At 51.7% G+C, this 18,159-nt stretch overlaps 1 protein-coding gene across 1 annotated transcript; it reads right to left on the minus strand.

The window, feature by feature from the left end:
- Window positions 1–1,281: 1,281 nt before the first annotated feature.
- Window positions 1,282–17,587, minus strand: SYNDIG1L (synapse differentiation inducing 1 like). The gene is given in 5 exon segments (XM_030452097.1): window positions 1,282–3,045; window positions 4,374–4,463; window positions 4,465–4,512; window positions 5,724–6,178; window positions 17,449–17,587. Coding segments are annotated over 4 exon segments (726 nt in total). The 5' UTR covers window positions 6,153–6,178; window positions 17,449–17,587; the 3' UTR covers window positions 1,282–2,886.
- Between the last annotated feature and the right edge of the window lie 572 nt (window positions 17,588–18,159).

Here is an 18,159-nt window from a genome sequence, read left to right on the forward strand (position 1 = left end):
TTAAAGCTAAATCAAGTTTCTGGAGCTTGCGCCTTCCCTGGCTGCTGTGGTTGGTTGCCTTTTTATTTCCTTCCCTTCTGCTCTGGCGGCTGTAGCAGACGCTGAGAGTCTATAATAAGTTATTCAGCAGCAGTCTCCATGCTGGTCCTCAGATTTCAATTTCCACATGTTTTCCTTCAGGCTGTTTCCAACTAATTTCTTCATTTGCATAATGCCCCCCTTAGGGACTATGTAGCACAGCCCCTTCCCCCCTTCCCCTCCTCACACACACCCTTCCCCCCTCGCCTTTGACAAGATCATCAGAGATTCAGGCTATTAGCCGAAAACACTTTAATTCTGTTGGACCTTTTAGCCCGGTCCTTCCCCATGCGCCTCCAATTAAAAAAAGACAAAGAGACGGGATGAGGTGCAGGAGGAGGGGGTGCCAACACGGAGTGCCCCCCCCCCCGCTCAGGGCAGTCCCTGGAGGAAACCAGCTGGCAGAACTACAAATTCACAGCAAATGCTGTTTCTCATTGGCAATTCTGGTACGGCAGCCCCGGCAGTTTTGTCTGGACAAGAATCGTCAGGCAGCTTCTCAACCTTGCCCCCCAGCAGCTGGCAGCACCACATTTGGGGCTGTTCAAGGGGTAGAGGTGGGGAGGGCTTTAGGTGGGACAGCACTGAGCTGGAGGGCTGTGGGTCTGCTTGTCCCTGGCCAACCACGTATGTACCCTCTTCTGAAATTGTGCTTTTTTCCTGCTCCGTTATTTTGAGGGACAGATTCCCAGTAAGGCTGAGCATGTGCAGGAGAGGGGAGTGAAAACCATGCCTCAGCTACTGGGTGAGACTCCCATCGTGTTTTCTCTCCAAGCCACCTCTCACTCCAGTCCTTCCCTGCAAATTCCATCTCTCTCTGTCCACCATCAGAAATAGGACCTGCTTATTCACTCCTGATGTTCGTATTATTCTGCACTCTTTTGAGCACATTTTGTTGTGTGCTTCTATTACTCAGAGCAGCATGAAATTACACGATGCTCCAGTCTCTCTCCCTCTATCTCTCTAGTTCTTGTCCATTCACACACAGCAAAAAGCCTACACCACCACCCTGCTCCCAGCACTGGCTGCTCTCTGTGATCTGCATGGCAGTACAAGTACATCTCCCTTGAGTTGCCCAGACACCAGCTGGATTGTAACTTCCTCTGCGAACTGCAGAAACACCTCCAGGTCTAAGTGAGCTTAACACTCTTGCCAAGCTCACCTCTTTGCTAGCCAGCTTCATGTTTTTATAAAATGGGGGGGGTTCCTGCTATTCTTTTTTTTTTTTTTTTTTTTTTTTTTCCTTAAATTAGCTCTTCCATGTTATAAAATGTAATGGGAACTTTCAGACCAGGTTCTGAACAGGTCTCTGATGTGCTTCTCTCTTTTATGGCTCAAGTACAACAGCAATTGCAGACATTAACATGCTTCTTTAGGATAAAATGTACATTTGAATGGCATCCAGCTGGAGGAGCATGCTGTGCTTCTTGCAGAGTCGGCTTCAGCCTACCCAGAAACCCTGGGAAGGCAGCAATGAGTGCCCAGAGTCTGCCTGCAGCCCCCTGCACATGGGGGAAGGAAGCAGCAGGGGAGCCATCACTAGGGTGAGGGAGGACCAAAGTGGGATTTGGGAGTTTGGGAGGGGTATGAGGCAGGGCCTTTCCACACCACCTTTCAGGGCAGTCATTGACTTCACACCCACCTCTGAAACACTTGATGTGTCACCAACATCATACAAATTTGCAAAAGTAAGAGGTAAAATGGGATGCATGGGATTTCCTTGTCAGCAGAGTCTTTGATGGATGGAGAAACCCCTCTCAGATGCATGGGGAATTGTGTGTGTTGGGCTCACCCCTGTGTCTCAGACTCTCCCAAGTCTGCTCTGGATCAGGTCCCCTCACAAACTCCCATCTGGGGCTCTGCATTTCATGTCAGCCTTTTCTTTCCATCTTTGTGTGAGAGGCCCTGACCTAGTGCCAAGAGTGAAATCCTTCAGCCCCCAACCCCACCCCCTCCCGGGTCACTTCTTGAGTAGAAATTGCCATTGCAAGCTTTTTCAGAGCCCAGTGCATTGGGATCCCAACTGTATGGGGCCTCCAAATTGCAATTATCATAACAGTCATTAATAATGCAGAGAAAACCTTGACATCTCTGCCATCTTGCTCCAAAGATGGGAGTGATGGTGTGTAACCACTAGCCTGCCTCCTCCTTGTTCCTTGCCTGGGACAGGCAGCACCTGGGGTGTCCCCTGGACCAGGGGTCTGTCAGCAGAGGGATGCAGAGAGCATGCCCTTTGGTTAGGTCCATGCTGCATCCTCCTCCTTTGCTGCAGCTGAGGGGACAAGTGACACCCCATGGCACTGAAATTAGAATGTTGTCTCCATCATGGGAATCTGGAGATCCCACCAGGACCTCAGATTTCCAGAAGAAAGACTGGTCATTCTCCAGCACCATACCCCTTCTCCTCCCTGTGTGTCCCCTTCATGGGCCAAGCTAGGACACCAGTGTTGGATTTCCTGGCTGTGGGGTGGCAGGGGAAGCCATGGCCCCAAAGCAGGGGTGGTGGCAACAGCCAGCAGCAGCACGCAGTATCTCTCCTGCATGTCTTCTACCAAACAAATGTGTTCCTCCTGGTCCTGGCAGTCAGGCTGGTTCACAACTCCCTGCTGCTGGATGGTGGCACCCCACAGCCTCAGGGATAAAGGGAGTCTACTGATTGTCTGAAAGGGGAAAGAGCCTGCCCAGAGCATCCACACTGAGGTCCCACAGTGCCAGCAGCCTTGCAGGCACTAGTACCCTCTGCTCTACAGGAGATCTGGATAGTAGAAGGGCTGGCAGCCAGGGATGGTGCTGGCTTGGGGGTGGCATCTATACGTGACCACCTTTGGAAAGGTAAGCGATGAGTGCTACCAACACCCCGATGTACACTCCTGTGCCGATGGTGATGGAGAGCGCAGCAAGAAAGAGAGCTCGGCGGGAAGCTGAACTGGCCAGGTGGAAATCTCCTTTGGAGACAGCCTTGCTGGTCTGGAAGGAGAAAAAACACACATTGCTTACAGCTGTATTGACCTGGACTTTTAGCCCCCTCTTCCCATGGCCACTGCATCCCATGTAGTCTGGGGACAGACAGCAAGACATCCATCAGTCCAGGGAGGAGTCAGTGCTGCCGTGCCACCTACACCCATTTCCATGTGAGTTTTGCTTTCAAGGGTAGTGTGGGCTTTGGCTGTTTGTTTGAAAGCCTTACCCCTCTGGGTGCTCAGCTAGAGCTGTGAGCAGCAGGCTGGACCCTCATAAGCCCAGGCTTGGGTGCGCAGGGGTGATGGCTGTGTGGTATCAACTAGATACAGATCTACCCTACACATGAGGACTGCCTAGTCTCAGGGAGCTGACTCCAGACAGCACAGCCCCTTGGTCTGGCTGTTCTGCCACTTGATTTTGCCTCCTTGGGGTTTTCAGCTGAAGCCTATTTGCCATAGAAGGTCTGATAGAGCCCGTGATGGAAGAAAATATTGATGTTGGCTCTGTGGGCTGGCGAATTTCAGCTTCCCTGAGTGCCCAGGGCACATTCAGAGCTACTCCAAGTATTACCTGATATTTGTCTTTGACTTGCCATGCGGAGATCAGAGCACTCACTGTGCACAGACATAATTTTGATTTAGCTTCTTAATGCCTCTCCCCTATCTATTCTTGGTATGGCAGCATCTATGCAAACACAGAGTAAAGCCCCTGGCTCTGCATGAATAATTATGGGTCAACAGTGATGTAAGTGAGCCCAGGCTCCGGGCTAAGCTCTCAAGAGGGCAGAAGCTCCTCTGAGCTAGTGCAGTTCAAGGGTGACCACCCTCTCCATCCTCTGCCAGCCTGATGTTGGCTCACACAACTCGGCCAACGACTCTCAGAAACAAGTGCAATGGGGGAGCTGTAGTGTGATGAGGAGGCCAGGCTCCCTATGGAGTCTGTCTCCAAAGCAGTCTGACTGGGGCATGAGACACCTCAGACTGGGTCATGATGTAGGACCTTCACACTACTGGAGAACAGAAAGGCAGGTGGGAAAATGCCATTTATCTGAGGCTGGGTGGAGGGTGAGAACTTGGGCAAAGGGCCATGGGGAGCCCCAGTTCCCTAAATAAAACTCAAAAGACCCAAAGGAAAAGCCTGACCCCCAGTAACTCACTCAAGAGCTGCAGGTCTTGCAGTCCCACAGGGGTTGTGGAGTCATCAAGGAGCACCCTTTGCCTCAGCCCTCAGGGACCTGAGCATGGCACAGAAATGAGTCCCCTCTGAGGGCTGCTGTGGCTTGTACTACTCCCTACAGTGCTCAGTGCACTCAGGCAAGCAAAGGGATCTCTTACCCCTTGGGAGAAGTAGAAGGCAGCAATCCCCAGGGGCCAGAAGCAGCACAGCATGGAGAAAAGGGCCAAACCCAGGTGGTCCCGGGGGGGGAAGCATCAGGAAATGATCCTCACTTTCGCTGTCGCTTGAAGAGTCGCTCTGCAAAACCAGAAGGATTCAACACCTCCTCCTCCCCATGCCACCCTGCAGGATACATCCCAGCCCCTCTCCCAGCTCCTGCTCTCCCCTGGCTTCATCACATATTCTCACACTTTTCTGACCTACAAATTCAAGGAGGGAGTTTCAAAAACATTTTTGCCTGCTTAGCCCAGTTTGATGAGAAAAAACCAAAGAAACCTGGAGCTCAGCAAATTCAGGAGCTGAGTGGATTCTTGGCTCCCTGCCATAGAAAACGCTGAGCTCACTTACTGAGGGTCTGGGATTTCCCTGGGAGATAGAAAGTCTTTAACTGAAATATCTTGAGCTTCAGCAGAAACTGCTGTTTGTCATCTTAAACAAACTTAAACTGAATGCCTTATCCCCATTAGTGACTAGGAGATCAATATCCTGCTAACTAATATAACAAGTGAGGGAATGTGTTTGTCTCCATCACAGGGGTGATGTGTCCTGTCCCCTTAACAAGTGCATTGCTCAGAAGAGCTGTGGGCAGCCCTTACACCTTTGGGTGCTGCTCGGCCAGCTGCAAACCAGCCTGGAAGTAATGTGTCTCTGGGAGAAATGCAGAGGTGGGGATGCTCTCAAAAAAAGCCCCACCTCTGACACCAGAAGCAGCAGAGCTGTGCTGGCTCATCAGACATCAGCTTCTGGAGGCTCTGGGGACCAGCTCCCACTTGTCAAGGTGATGTTCCTGGCCTCCACTCTACTGCTGTGCCATGGTGGGGCACAGAGCACAGGATGAAGCTGCTTTGCCAGCTCACATTCTTCCTATAGAAGATTCCTCGTGCCTGTATCTTGTCTGCTACCTTCAGGCATGTGAATTTTGCTGTTACACAAAGATTGCCATTTCCCCCTAGCTGGGGTGCCACAGTGGCAGCAGTCCACTCTTGTCAAAGGGTTCCCATATGCCAAAGGTCCCACAGAGATGGCCCCACCTTCCCTTTACTCCCACCAGGTTGTCCTTAGGGAAGCTGACCTCCTTCTGAGGTCTGCAGTGAGGAAAAGGGAGCAGAAATATTAAGAAGGGAGGACAAATATTGGGTGTGCAGGGAGAGGGTGGTGAGGAAGGAGATGGTATGGACTGGGAGGGGAAGCTCTGGGGAAAGAAGATAGAATAAATTACCAAGAACTTGGGCTGATGGCTGGAGTTACCAGAAATGGAGTTTGGTGCAATCCCACCTGGCCAAACTCACCTCATATTCCTGGAGCTCCTCTTCCTCCACCTCATAGGAGACAGTTTGGATGCGGATATCGCTCTCTACCAGGCAGGACTCTTGTGCCTCGTGCCCTCCCACACCTGCAGATGGAGCCTCTTTGCTTTCTGTAAAAGTGGTCTCACAGCTTTCCATCTTGCTGTCCTTGGCCTTGAGAGCAGTCTCATCCTTCACAAGGATGAAATTGGGGCCATACAAAGCTTCAACAGCCAGCTGCAGGGAACTGGCATCCAGCAGCTGGTGAGTCCTGGCACCGCCAGTGTTTTGGAAGATGTAGGAATACAGTTTCCCTTGGCAGTGGTGGCTGGGGTAGTCCTGGCTGTGATGCTGGTGGTAAGAATAGCTGCTGTGAAGGTGCCCATTGGTCTTGGCCAGAAGTGGGTTTTGGAGTTCACGCACACTCTCCATGCTGCTGGTGGTGGGGGAAAGTGTTCCTGCAGGAGCAGAGAGAAGGAGGGAGGAAGCTGTTATTTCAGCAAGGCAAGGGAGAGAAAAGCCTCTTGCCTATGCAAAGCCAATGTCAAGATGAGACTAGTGGGAACAGGAAGGATTTGGAAATGCTGGAGAAAACAAGAGCCCTCCCCTACTCTCCACAGCTTGAATACTGTCTCGGCAAACTGAGCATCTCTTCATCTCTCCCCAGCTGACCATAAGATAAGGAAGCAGCTCTGCAAGAAGATGATCTGATTCAGGCTGGATTAAGAAAAGGATTTACTCTATCTATAATGCATCTTGAGATGGCCACGTGCAGCCAAACAGGAAAGGACCTACTGCATCTTTTCTGCTCATTCATAATGTGTGCTGTGACAAAGCCTAACAGACAGCACAGAATAGATAAGATGCTGACAGACACTTGAGGGGCCTCCTGGACTTCCCAAAGTGGAAGGCTTGCACAGTAAATTACAGCCCTCTGAGTACTACACATGCACCTAACTGGCTGTCAGGTACCAGGGAGGTTTTCTAGAGCTTTTCCAAGGCTGAGCTGGGGCTGGGATGAGATTAGCAAGGCAACAAGGAAAGCTAGGACACTGCTGTGGGGACATGGAGATGGCATTTAGATTGGGGTATGGGGTGTCAGGTGCTCAGCCAGACACTCAGAGGAATAGAGGAATGCAGAGGTTGAAGGGGAGACACCACGGGGCAAGTGAAGTGAAATATCTGCCACATCAGACCTCTGTTTAAACCAGCTCCACTGCAGGCTACAGCTGGCAACCATGTAGCCCTGGCTCTGGGCCACCAGCTTCAGAAAATGCCAAGCCCAAACGGGATTCTCAGGAAAATTCACCCTCCTTCCACTTCCTCCATTTCAGAGTGTTTTTTGTTTTGGTTTTTTGTTTTGTTTTGTTTTGTTTTTTTTTTTTTTTTTTTTTTTTTTTGCATTTTTTGCTTTTTTTGCTTTTTTTTTTAATGAAATGTTCTGAGATGAAATATTTCAATCCCTTCTCTTCAGAGGAACATTTGCTATTTTGGCTTCTCAACCCATCTTGGCACAAAGAAAATGTGTAGTGAAATATCATCATTCCCCAGGAGAGAAAAACAATTATTTTGTGCTCTTCAGTACTCAAGCCCTTGTTTTACATCTGCATTCTAGCACATTGCCAGCTCCTAGACCATGCCACCTTATTGCCTCATGACCTCAAATGTTCCTGTCCTCCTTAGAGCCCTCCATCACTCCATCTCCTGCAGGATCCTGTGTAGGAGAGACAGGCTTCCACCTGCTATAGGGTTCCCTGAGGTGTGCTAGGCTTTCTGATAGAAAGCACATCACTTTGCCCTTAAATTTATCCTCAAGAGGAAAATCTAAATAAAGAAGTAGGAACTGAAGAGTCCAGAGAGTGAAAAGCCTAAGTGGTCCCATCCCCATGATCAAACTCTGCCACATTATGCAGGTTTGAGTGCCATAGCTGGTTTTAAGTGTCTGTGTTGATGGACTTTGTTTTGGCAGCAGTTGTCATATTTTGGAAAGCTGCTCAGGAAAAGGAAGCCATTCAAAACTGTTCCTATGCTACTAAAACTATGCACGTTTTGGTGAATGCCCTCTGGTTCTCCCTCCCTAAAACCATCGTCTGCTTTCTGCAGGCTCCCACCTTGCTAATAAAGCCTGTAATGGCTTGTGCAGCAGATGTCCATTAAGTATTTTCAAAATATTTAAGAGAGATGCATATTTGTAGCACAGACAGTTTTATTTCCCACACAGTCCCAGGGAAGCACAAAGTTTCATCCTGGTCTGCAAGCAAGGCAAGTATGAACCACGTCTTTGCTTACCTAAATTATGCAAATCAGATTCCAGTAAAATATCCTACTTTTTAATGAAACAGTAAGGAGAGACCAGTCCCTGAATGTCATTTCAGACCGGCAGCCCAAGCAGGGTCAGAAGCCCAGCTCGAGCACGAGAAGGTTGACAGTTTCATTTGGGTACCTGCACCTCACCTCAAGAAATGTTTCTGACAGCAGCTTATGGTTGGGAGGGATGGGATCTTGCTGCTTGCTACCAGAGGGAGCCAGCTCCAAATGTGCTGAGAAACGCTGGCAGATGGGCTGCAGGCAGGCTGCTGCCTGCACACAGGTTGCTGTTCTGCTCACTTCAGGTCTTCTGAAGTGGGATAGAGGAGGAGAATTACTGTGCAGAAAAGTTCACAGCAGTGAGTGAGTGCTGGGAAACACTCAGAGCACAGCGAGGGAATGAAGGAAAAGAGCAGAGGGGAATTGGAAACCTAAAAGGCAGCTTGGGACATGGCAGGTATCATGGGCCAGGGTGGGACAAGAGAATTTATGCAGCTGGACTGCTGCTGGACACAGACTGTGCTGATTTTGGGCATCCCAAAGGATGCTAAAGGGGCCAGCTGGTGCAATGTGGCTGCCTGGCCTGGGCTGGACTGGACTGGATGAAAGAGGCAGTGAGGGTTACTTGGAAGAGTAACAGTGTGGGTAGCAAAAGAAACAGCAGGATAATACTGCTGAACCGTGAGGAAATGTCTGCAGATGTGGGCTGGGCAGGATTGAAGGCTTTGGCCTGAGGGAGCAGGGAAAGCCCAAACCTCTCTGCTCATCAAACTGCCCAGTCCTGGCATTTGTCAGCACTGGGAGGGGATGAGGGGAAGCTGAGAGCCAGCGCCACATAGTGCCTATGGCAGTGTGCTCAGCCCTGCTGGAACACTGCCAGGCTGAAACCTCCCTCTCTGAGAGCTGATGTGGAGAGTCCCAGCGCTGGGAATTTGGAGATGCTTCCCACTCCTTAGTCACCAAGAGCATCACATTGCACAGACTGTGAGTGTGTCCTCAAGCAGGCGTGCTTGTGTGCACTGAACAGTCTGGGTTTGCCAGTGGAGACAAGGGCCATCAAACTGCTAGAGATCGTATGAGGGAGGAATGGCAAGGAGGGTGAGGACCAGCTCTGAGTACATGCATGTGGGAAAGGAGAGAGCCAGATCAGCCCTGCCATTGCCTTCAAAACCCATTTGGATCCTACAGTGAATTCAACCACAGAGGGACTTAATAAAGTAAGCCTGGTAATAAAGTAAGCCTGGTAATTAAATAAACTTGGTAATAACCAGGCTTGGGGGAAGTGGAATGAAAACAGCAGATGAAAGCAAGGAAGCTGTAAAAGACAAAATTGGTAAAGAGTGGTAATTCTCCCTCCTCATTACTAGGGTGTCAGGATAGCATGCATATCCATCAGCCCCAGGGGGCTGGTCTGGGCAGCATAGGCAGCAGATAAGGGTGGTGAGATGCTGTTCAGTGCAGAGGGAGAATGCACACATACAAGTGTACACATACAGTGCCAGCCTCGGGGGAAGGCACGCCTAGGAGAAGGCACACCTAGCGAGCGCCCTAATTGAGTCATTTTTTAGGGCTGCTGCCCTAATGCCAAGACTAATGGCTGCTGGCTCTGCAATGGGCCTCCCCTGCTGCATGGCTGATCTCATCACAACCCAGCATGGCAGGGCCCCCCATGAGCCCCAGGCCAGTTACAGTGATCCCCAGCAGAGTGGGAAATGCACAACTGTATCATGTGCTCTCACCTTCTCCAGGCAAGTAGCCTTGGGCAAAAGGAGCCAAAATAAAGCAAGAAAATTAAGAGGTAGCAAATTAAGCTTTGTGCTTCATGGATCTCACCTCCATACCACATTCCCTGGGGCAAACCAGGTCCCCTCAGAACTATCTCAAGTGCTTTCCCCACCCACATGAAAGGTGCTCAAGTTGCTGGCAGCCCCCCCACCAGCAGCGTAGTTCTCAGAGGAACCCTTGCACAGACGCTGGATACGATAAGCCCAGTTAATGATTAATTAAGAAGCTGTTCCAGGAATCAATCATCATTTAATTGCCCTGTCAAGCAAACACTCTGCCTTGCTTCCCGGGCTCATTAGCAGGTTGCGGCTGTGTTGCACATCCCCAGCCTCCCAAGTTAGACCATCCTGGCTTTCCCCTTCAGGCTAGCAGCCAAGGAGATCAGTGTCCTTGGAGAGCAGTACCCCACTGAGCTGCTGTGTGCTGGCTGGTCTGAGGGCAGGGAACACTGCAAATACCTGTTTCTTACCCAACTGATGGGAAGCAGCATTGCAGCCAGGTACAGCTGTTATTGCCCTGTGACAGAGGTTTGCCCAATCCTGATGGAGCAGGAAAGCAGAGGAGACGTGGCTAGCACACTTTGCAGAGCCCAGGCCCTCTTTGAAGCTTTCAGAAGGTGCTCTGGGGCTTCTGGCTGAGGCTCCACTCCCACCTCTGGGTATCCAAGCTTGTGATTCTGTCCAGAAGCAAACCATATCACAAAGGCCACTGAGAAGAAGCAAAAGCAGAAGCATTGCAAGGATGAAATTTGGCATTTTGGAAGGGGAATATGGGGGTGAAGGAAGGTTGTGAGGGCTTATGGAAGATGTGTCTGGAAGGAGCAGATCAAATAATCTCTCATCCCTTGAAGCCTGTCCAGCAGCATGGATATCTATCATGTCCTAGCCTGGAACCCCACTGAGTGAAGCACAGCTCAAGAAGAAAAGGAAACGCTTTCATCAGCCCTTCAGACATGGCTGTGGAAAGCAGTTATGTTCTGGCCAACACACAAGCTCTCCTGCAGGTCCTTATCCCACCCCACTTCTCCTGCCCTGGGCACAGCACCAGCCTGCCAAATGAGGGGATGTTTATCCCTGAGGTGTAACAAAGCCTTTGCCAGCCCATGGAAATGTGGCAGTGGTTGGAGCATGAGGGGCAGGAAGGTGACGTAGGGGAGGCAGATTTTGGCATAAGGGTAGGAGGGGAGGGTGCCAGGGTAGGACAGCCCCAATGGGGCTGGCAGAGGTGGTACCCAGAGAAGCAAAGGAGCACCACAGGGGCAGCAGAGGGAAGGGAAAAGTTAGGCAAGAAACAGGAGAAGCCAAGTGGCCTCTGAGCCAGGCAGAGATCTGGTCCCTGACCACCAGGATAGAGAAGAAAGGGACTGTGTAGCTGCTGGAGGGGAAAGAGTTACTGACGACCAGGAGGGAAAGAAGAAGGTGACACAGAGCCTGTGGACATGGATTAGAAGGAAAATAGCTGAGGCATTCATTAGATAGAGCACCTGATTCACAACTTTGATGTAGCCAGTCTGATAGAGCCGGAAAGGGGTGAATAAAATGCTTGTTCTGATATCCTGACAAGTAGAGAGCCAGTGCCTAGGCAATGGGCTCCTGGATCCAACAGAGACTAAATTGCTCTGAGAATTGGGATGTGACGGGCTGCTTTTCAAGGTTCGCAAGTCAAATTGGGCAATTTCTAGGTGGAAATCGAGTCTTTATTCTCCCTGACAAAAATGTTTCTCTGCAGCAGTGTTTAGACCCAGCTGTGCTCAGAGCTAAGGTGTTGCTGTAAGAAACAGCAAGCCCATCCCTGGGGATGGCAGGGAAGAGCTGGGATGCTGCGGGAGGAGCTGTGCCGAGGACTCTGCAGGGCCGCGGGCTTCCCCACCGCCCCAGCCCCAGCCCGGGGCCCAGCAAGCTGGCCACTCTGCCCATAAGCATCAGCGTGAGGTCCACCTCCTCCAAACATGGGGAAAACACTCCCGCAGCACCCAGGCTCAGCCCAGGAATGCCGGCGCACAGGCTGCGTCCTACCGCTGCGGCACACGGGGCTGTGGGGCTGGCGGGCACCCGGGGGCCGTGTCCCCATCTCCGGCCGGTCACCTCCAGGCCGGAACCCACCCCGTCAGGGCTGGCACCGAGAGGTGGCCACTAGATGTCCCAGGCACTCCATGCAGCGCGGACTTGCCTCTCAGACCGCCGCATCGCCCCGGCCCGCGGGAGGCTCCCCTGGTCCCCCAGCCCGGCCCAAGAGGCTGGATCCGGGACGGCATCTGTGTCCCCGGCGTAGGCCCAGAGGCTTCACGTCCACATCGCCGGACACGTCTACTCCGACCCAATGCCCCATGGTGGGCTTTAGCCTTGCTGGCGTGAGCCCAGCACGTGCCCGGAGTCAGAGCTCACCCACATGGATGTGGCCACAGGACCCAGCCTGAGATGGACCCAGCCCGAGATGGACCCAGCCCTCTGCCCCTCATGCAAGGGGGAGCAGGAAAGGGCTCACTGAGCTGGCAAGGTGGGGAGGGAGGAGGAAGCATGGAGGGTGATGGTAATAAAACACATGGCTGTGTAGGTGGCTAGGTATATAATTAGCAGGTTTGGACTCTCTCAGCATCCTTTTTTAAGATGAAGATGCAAACAAATAAATAAGGTGCCTGTGAGCAGTTGTTCTGGTGTGGGTCTCCTGGGTGCATGGGGTCAGGGGAGAGAGGGGGCAACACAGGGGTCTACTCCTGAGGGCTGCCCTCCAGCACTGGAGCAGCCAGATGAGGCAGAGTGAACTGGTTGGCAGCATTATGCTGGGAAAGTGGGCCAGGGTGGGGCCGGGGATGGGAAAGCTCTGGAGATGCTAACAACCATGGTTGGGCCTCTCAGCCTTGGGGAGCTCCTGCTGTATTTGCACCCAACCAACCTCAACAAGTCCCAGTGAGGGGCTTTAAAGGGTCACATGAAACCAACCAAAACAGACTGACAGCTTTCACTGAAGGCTACTTGTATTTCTGTTTGGGAATGCAGCAGGGTTGCTCGGAGGCAGTGCAGGTCAGAGTGATGGTTCTCATGAGGGGAGGCTGCTAGAGTTATTGCTCAGTATCTCTACTCTCTTGAAGCATCAGCCAGCAAGGACAGCTTGGGAGGCTGTCAGTCTCTGGTTGCTCGTGTCAGCCACAAAATGCCAGCCCAGTCAGGGAAGAGTGAATTCCCCTGCCTGCTGCAGCATCCAGATCACTGGTCTGGAGAAACATGAGCTCAGACTAGGTCCACTCTTCAACCTCCCCTTCTTCAGCTAAGGAACACCCTAAGGAGCACCCTAAGGCTGCTGTCTGGAGAGAAGGGCCTTGGCCTTCTACCCTCAGTGTAGAAAGCCTACTTGGAAACATCCATGCCTGTAGAGCTACTGTGAGACAAACTCACTGATCCCTGGGAAGCAAAAATGCTTTCAGCACATAGGCAGACCCATCCCCTAGAGAGATCAGGCTCCCTGCCTTGGATGCTTGAAGGGACACCACATATCCCACAGGAGATCTCAGAGTTCTCCCAAGATGTGTTTATTACCAGAACATTCTTATTGTTGCTGGAAGATGCACCAAAACTTGTGCTTGCAGATTGTAATTTTGTTCATAGTTCATTTTCTACGCTAGTGGTCACAATCCTCAATTTCACATCTGTTTTTCTCCAGCTATTTATACCCAGTATTGAACTGAACACAGTAGGAATCCTAGATGGCTTCAAGCTCTTCTCCTAGCTTCCTTTTTCACTCATACCCTTTGCTCCAGTCCCATCATCTCCACTTTAAGGCTTTTCTTCTCCTGGCCATGAAGTCCTACAGACAATTTTCCCTTCACATGGTTGGTGTTGCCCTAGGACCCTGCACTCTGTCCTCCCCACAGATCACTCTAGGGTACCTGATTCTGTGAGCATCACCCACAAGGAGCAGCTGTGGGTGGAGAAGCTGTCTGCTGGAGAAGGTGTGTACCTCCAGCCCTGTGCCTTTCAGCCCAGATTTCCCCAGGGAAAATGGACCTATGCCCAGGGTCCACGCTTCAAGGATGCTCTCCCTACCACAGCCTGTCACACAGCATGGAAGTCATCTGGAAGACAGGATCTGGCTTTCTTCCAGATGAGAGACCCACACCAGTCAAAACCTAGATGAGGATTGAGGGTGTAACACATGGTTGGCAGCAGGTGTTGGGGGACAGAGAGATGTCCTCCCCTCCACAGCTGTGGCTTGCTGATAGAGCAGCTTAGCTGCAGCACGTAACTCCATTCTCACATCTCTCTCTAAATCCTCCTCCTATTAATCGAAGCTGGCAATGTAAAGCGGCTGTTAAGGACTGCTCATTTATCTCTGTTTAAAACATACCCGTACTCAAATGATTCATAACCACCCTGAAGGCTGGCACATGCTGGCATCCTCCTTTCCCCACCATCCTGTTTATTTTATCCACTGTCTGCCTGCCTTCAGCTCAGGGCTATTTCCACTTTGCTTACTGTGGCCTGATTCTCCTGGGGATTCACAGGAGACAATCCAGATGTTTAATTCATTTGCCCATGATCTGCTCTCTAAAAATGAACTTATGCTGTGGAGATAACACCTTCCTATCTTACTTTTCCAAATCCTAAGTTTCCAAACACAGCCTGCATTTACTAGCAGTAAGCTGATTTCCTGGTCCTGCAAATAAGTGGATCATTCTCTTCCCACTCTGTCCAACATCTGCAAAGTCAGACAACTTTAAAGTGTTAAAATATTACCCAGATCAATAGGTGCCAAATGTTTAGCCTCTCTCTGGTATTTGTTATTGCCAAAGAAGTTGCATTCCCAGGTGGTGATGTGTCCCCCTTTTTAAGGAGGGTCAGTTCACACTGGCAGGAGCTATATGTTTATTCTGTCTTCAGGAATATCACAAGAGGAAAGGCAGCATCTGCCTTCAACCATCCTATGGCCTTTGTGTCTCACAGTCCTAGGGACTTAGGAGAGTGCAGATGATGATGCTAAATTGTCTTCCATATGGCATGGAAACAGATGCTACAAAACAATGTCCTATTTTCTTTTCCATGGTTCTGTCAAGCTCCAACCACACCTTGCTGAGGGGCCTCCTGAGCTGCTTCTGCTTTTGCTGTATGGATGCTTTCCCTCTCTGCCTGACCTGTTTCTCTTCTCTGCCCATGTCACTGCTGGACTTAGGTCAGCCCTTCCTGGGACTGGGCTCAGGCTGCTGCTTTTATGCACCCAGAGTCACAGTGTGTCACAGGAGGTGGCTCTGCTCTGGGTGGGCAGCACCAGTGGTACCCCATGGGCTGAGCAAGGACATCCTGCTCACAGTGCTTCCCTCCTAGTGCAACCCTGCTGCAAGGGGACAAGTCTCTGCATCCTCCATCTTGCCCTGCCCTGCCACCCTGGAGGTCTTGGGCAACTGGAAGATTTCTGAAGAAACCTCTGCCCCACTCAGGAGCAGTACCAGCACGTCTGCCACACTTGACATCACCTCTCTGAGCTGCCACACATGCCACGGGCCAGTTTTTCATGCCAACAGTTGACAAAGAGCCTGCAACCAACGTGGGTTTTCAAAAAGTACCTGAAGTGTTTCACTCCCAAAGGAAGCTGCTTTGAGTGATGCACCCAAAAACCACTGGGGATCAGTGGAGCCTTCCTTTCCATGATGAGCAAAGTGTTTGGGGTGGTTTGCTGCCTTTTTTTCACTTAACAGAGAAGCAAAGTGCTTGCTTGCCAGGAAATCTATAATGAACAATTTTTTTTTTTCCATTTGTAATGCTGTGGCTTGTCCCTTCAGCCAGAAAAGTCAATCATTTACCCATCTCTGATTCTGCAGATAGAGAAGTACTGTTTGAAGACCTTGTCTGAAATTACTCCTGTGAAATCAGCAGCAGAGCTGTGTCCTGCAAGTGGTGTGTGGCATCCCAGGCTCAGATACAGCATTTTGAAAAATAGTCAGAAAAAAGCCAGAATCTGCCTGATTCAGAGCTCTTGCTTGCGAGGGAGCTGGAAAATAATTCCAAGCACAAATATTAAATGGGAGGGAGTGTGACAAAGGGGTAAGAGAGACCTGGGGAAGGGACATAGTGTGTCAATGCCCAAGGTCTAATGATGATGGGGTGACACCAGGGGCATCCAGCAAGGAGAGCAGGGGCCAAGAAGGGCAGAGATTCAGATTGCTCATTGAGGTTGAGGATACTCCTGAGAAGCTGGGAGCACATCCCATCCTCTGCAGAGTGGCAATGAAAGGGACAGCCAGACTACAAGGGCCTGAAGTGCCCATCCCTGTGCTGGGAGGCCATTTCCTAAAGCCCACAGGCTATGCTGCTATGGGCTGTGAGCTGGGCAGAACTGGCCCCTTTGGGGCTTGCTCCACTGAGCTTTCAGGTGGCAGAGAGGGATTTTAATGGGCAAGTTTTTTGCTGAGCACTTGGTCACCTCTCTGCAAGTAATGGTGATGTCTTACAAGCTGGGCTGATGGCAGGGAGGGATTGAGTACCACACAAAAAGCAGAGATCTGCTGCACAAATTCACCATGCTGGAGCTGCAGCAAATTACTCATTCTTTAATAGTGGTATTTATTACCTGCCTTTGATGGTGGTTCAGGGAGCCGAAGTGAAGTGGATTCAGCTCCCCAAAGCTTTTGCTCTGCCAGCCATTTTCATGACACAAGAAACTTTTGCCAGAGAAATGCGGTCACTTCATTTTGGCTTGGGTAATTCTCTTGACAGTCTGTGAAGTAACCATCCATTACCCCCAGAGACCAAAGCTTTTTTTTTTTTTTCCCTGTGTATTGCAGGCAGGCTTGGCTCCCACACTACCTTGCTCCTGGGAAAAAGGTTTCCAGTGGTGGCAGCTCCCAAGCTCATGAAAAGCGAATTAATTTTTTTTTTCTTTTGCAGAAGGAAAGCAGGCAACCGAGTAAAATGGGTTTGGGGAGGGCAGCTCAGCTTCTGTGAAACCCGCAGAAGCTTCAGAGAAGGAACTATAAATCTGTGCTGGGCAGAGATGGAAAGTGCTTTCCTTCAAAACTCCTGAATGTGCGGCTCTTCCCCTAGACACAAACCGGGAGAGTGTCTGCAGGACTACAGTGAGATAATGCTGTTCAGGGGAGTCGCTTCTTTGGCACAATTCACGGCACTAGCAATAGCTCTCCCAGTCAAGGTCCCAGACCGCTCCCCTGCTCGGGTGCATCCCAGGGATGCACACCCGGGGTGGCCGGGGGCAGGGTCGCTCCCACCCGCTGCTGAAGCTCCTCAGCAAAAGGAAAACAACGCCCAGACTTCTTCAGTCGGTGGCCGAGACGCCTTCTAAAGGGGGAGTTCGGATGGCTGTCTGGGTCCAAGGTGTCACTGCAATTGCTCTGACACATCCGGCCTCCAAAACTTTTGCCGATTTTGTTACATTTTGCCCACTCCAGAATCTCCAACCAGGCAATTTTGTACTGGTTTCTCCAGGTCACAGCCTTTCATCTTGACAGCCCCCGAAACATTTTTCTGACACCCTCCCCCCCCGGCCAACCCGGAGGGCTGGCTTTCCCTGGGCACCCAGCGCCGCCCGACAGGAACAGCCTGAGGACGGGAGCCCGAACCCCCCCGGACAGCCACTCACCCACCCACCCATCTGCGAGCGGGGATGCACCCAGCCGTGCGCGGGTCCTTACCTGGGTGTCGAGGAAGGGCTTCACCGGCCAACTTGAAGCGGCGGCGGCAGGCACGGAACACCGGAGCCGGCGGCGGGCATGACGGCGGCCGGCAGCGCCGGGCTGCGGGAATGCCGCGGCCCGAGGCCCGGGGGGTGCGGCGGGCGGCCCTGCGGCGGGGCGGGCCCGGCCGCGGCGGGAGGGAGCAGAGAGCCCCAGGCGGTACCGGGGGTGCGGCAGCGGCGGGCAGGGAGCGGGCTGGGCGGCAGCAGCCCGGTCTTCCGTCTGCAGATGTACGGAGTGTCACCCCGCGCTCCCCCTCGCCGGCGGGGGTATCACCGGCTGGCTAAGGAGAGCTGTGCATCGCCACCCCTCCTCTGCTCCCGACGTGCTGTCTTCTCCTGCTGGTTTAGATAAGGAGGCAGAAACTCTCTCTCTCTTCTGCTCGTTGCATTTCCCAGGGCACAGCCCTTTCCACTCCCCCACCAAAGACCCAATGCCAGCAAGCAGAGTTTAAAGTAAAAAAAATTGTAAATGGGATTTCTTGCTGCCGGAGCTGGCGCCACGGGCTGCATCCCAGGGTCAGGCAGCTCATTTGCTGGCTCAGACAGGTATTTTTCTGCCCTGTTCTGTAAGGAGCCAGGTGGGATGTTGATTTGCCTCACACACACCTGGCATCACTCCAGTTAGTCGCATTAATCCGGATTTCCTCCAGTACAACTGGAGTCGATA

Source organism: Calypte anna, chromosome 5A (genome assembly GCF_003957555.1).
Source record: "Calypte anna isolate BGI_N300 chromosome 5A, bCalAnn1_v1.p, whole genome shotgun sequence".
NCBI lineage: Eukaryota > Metazoa > Chordata > Aves > Apodiformes > Trochilidae > Calypte > Calypte anna.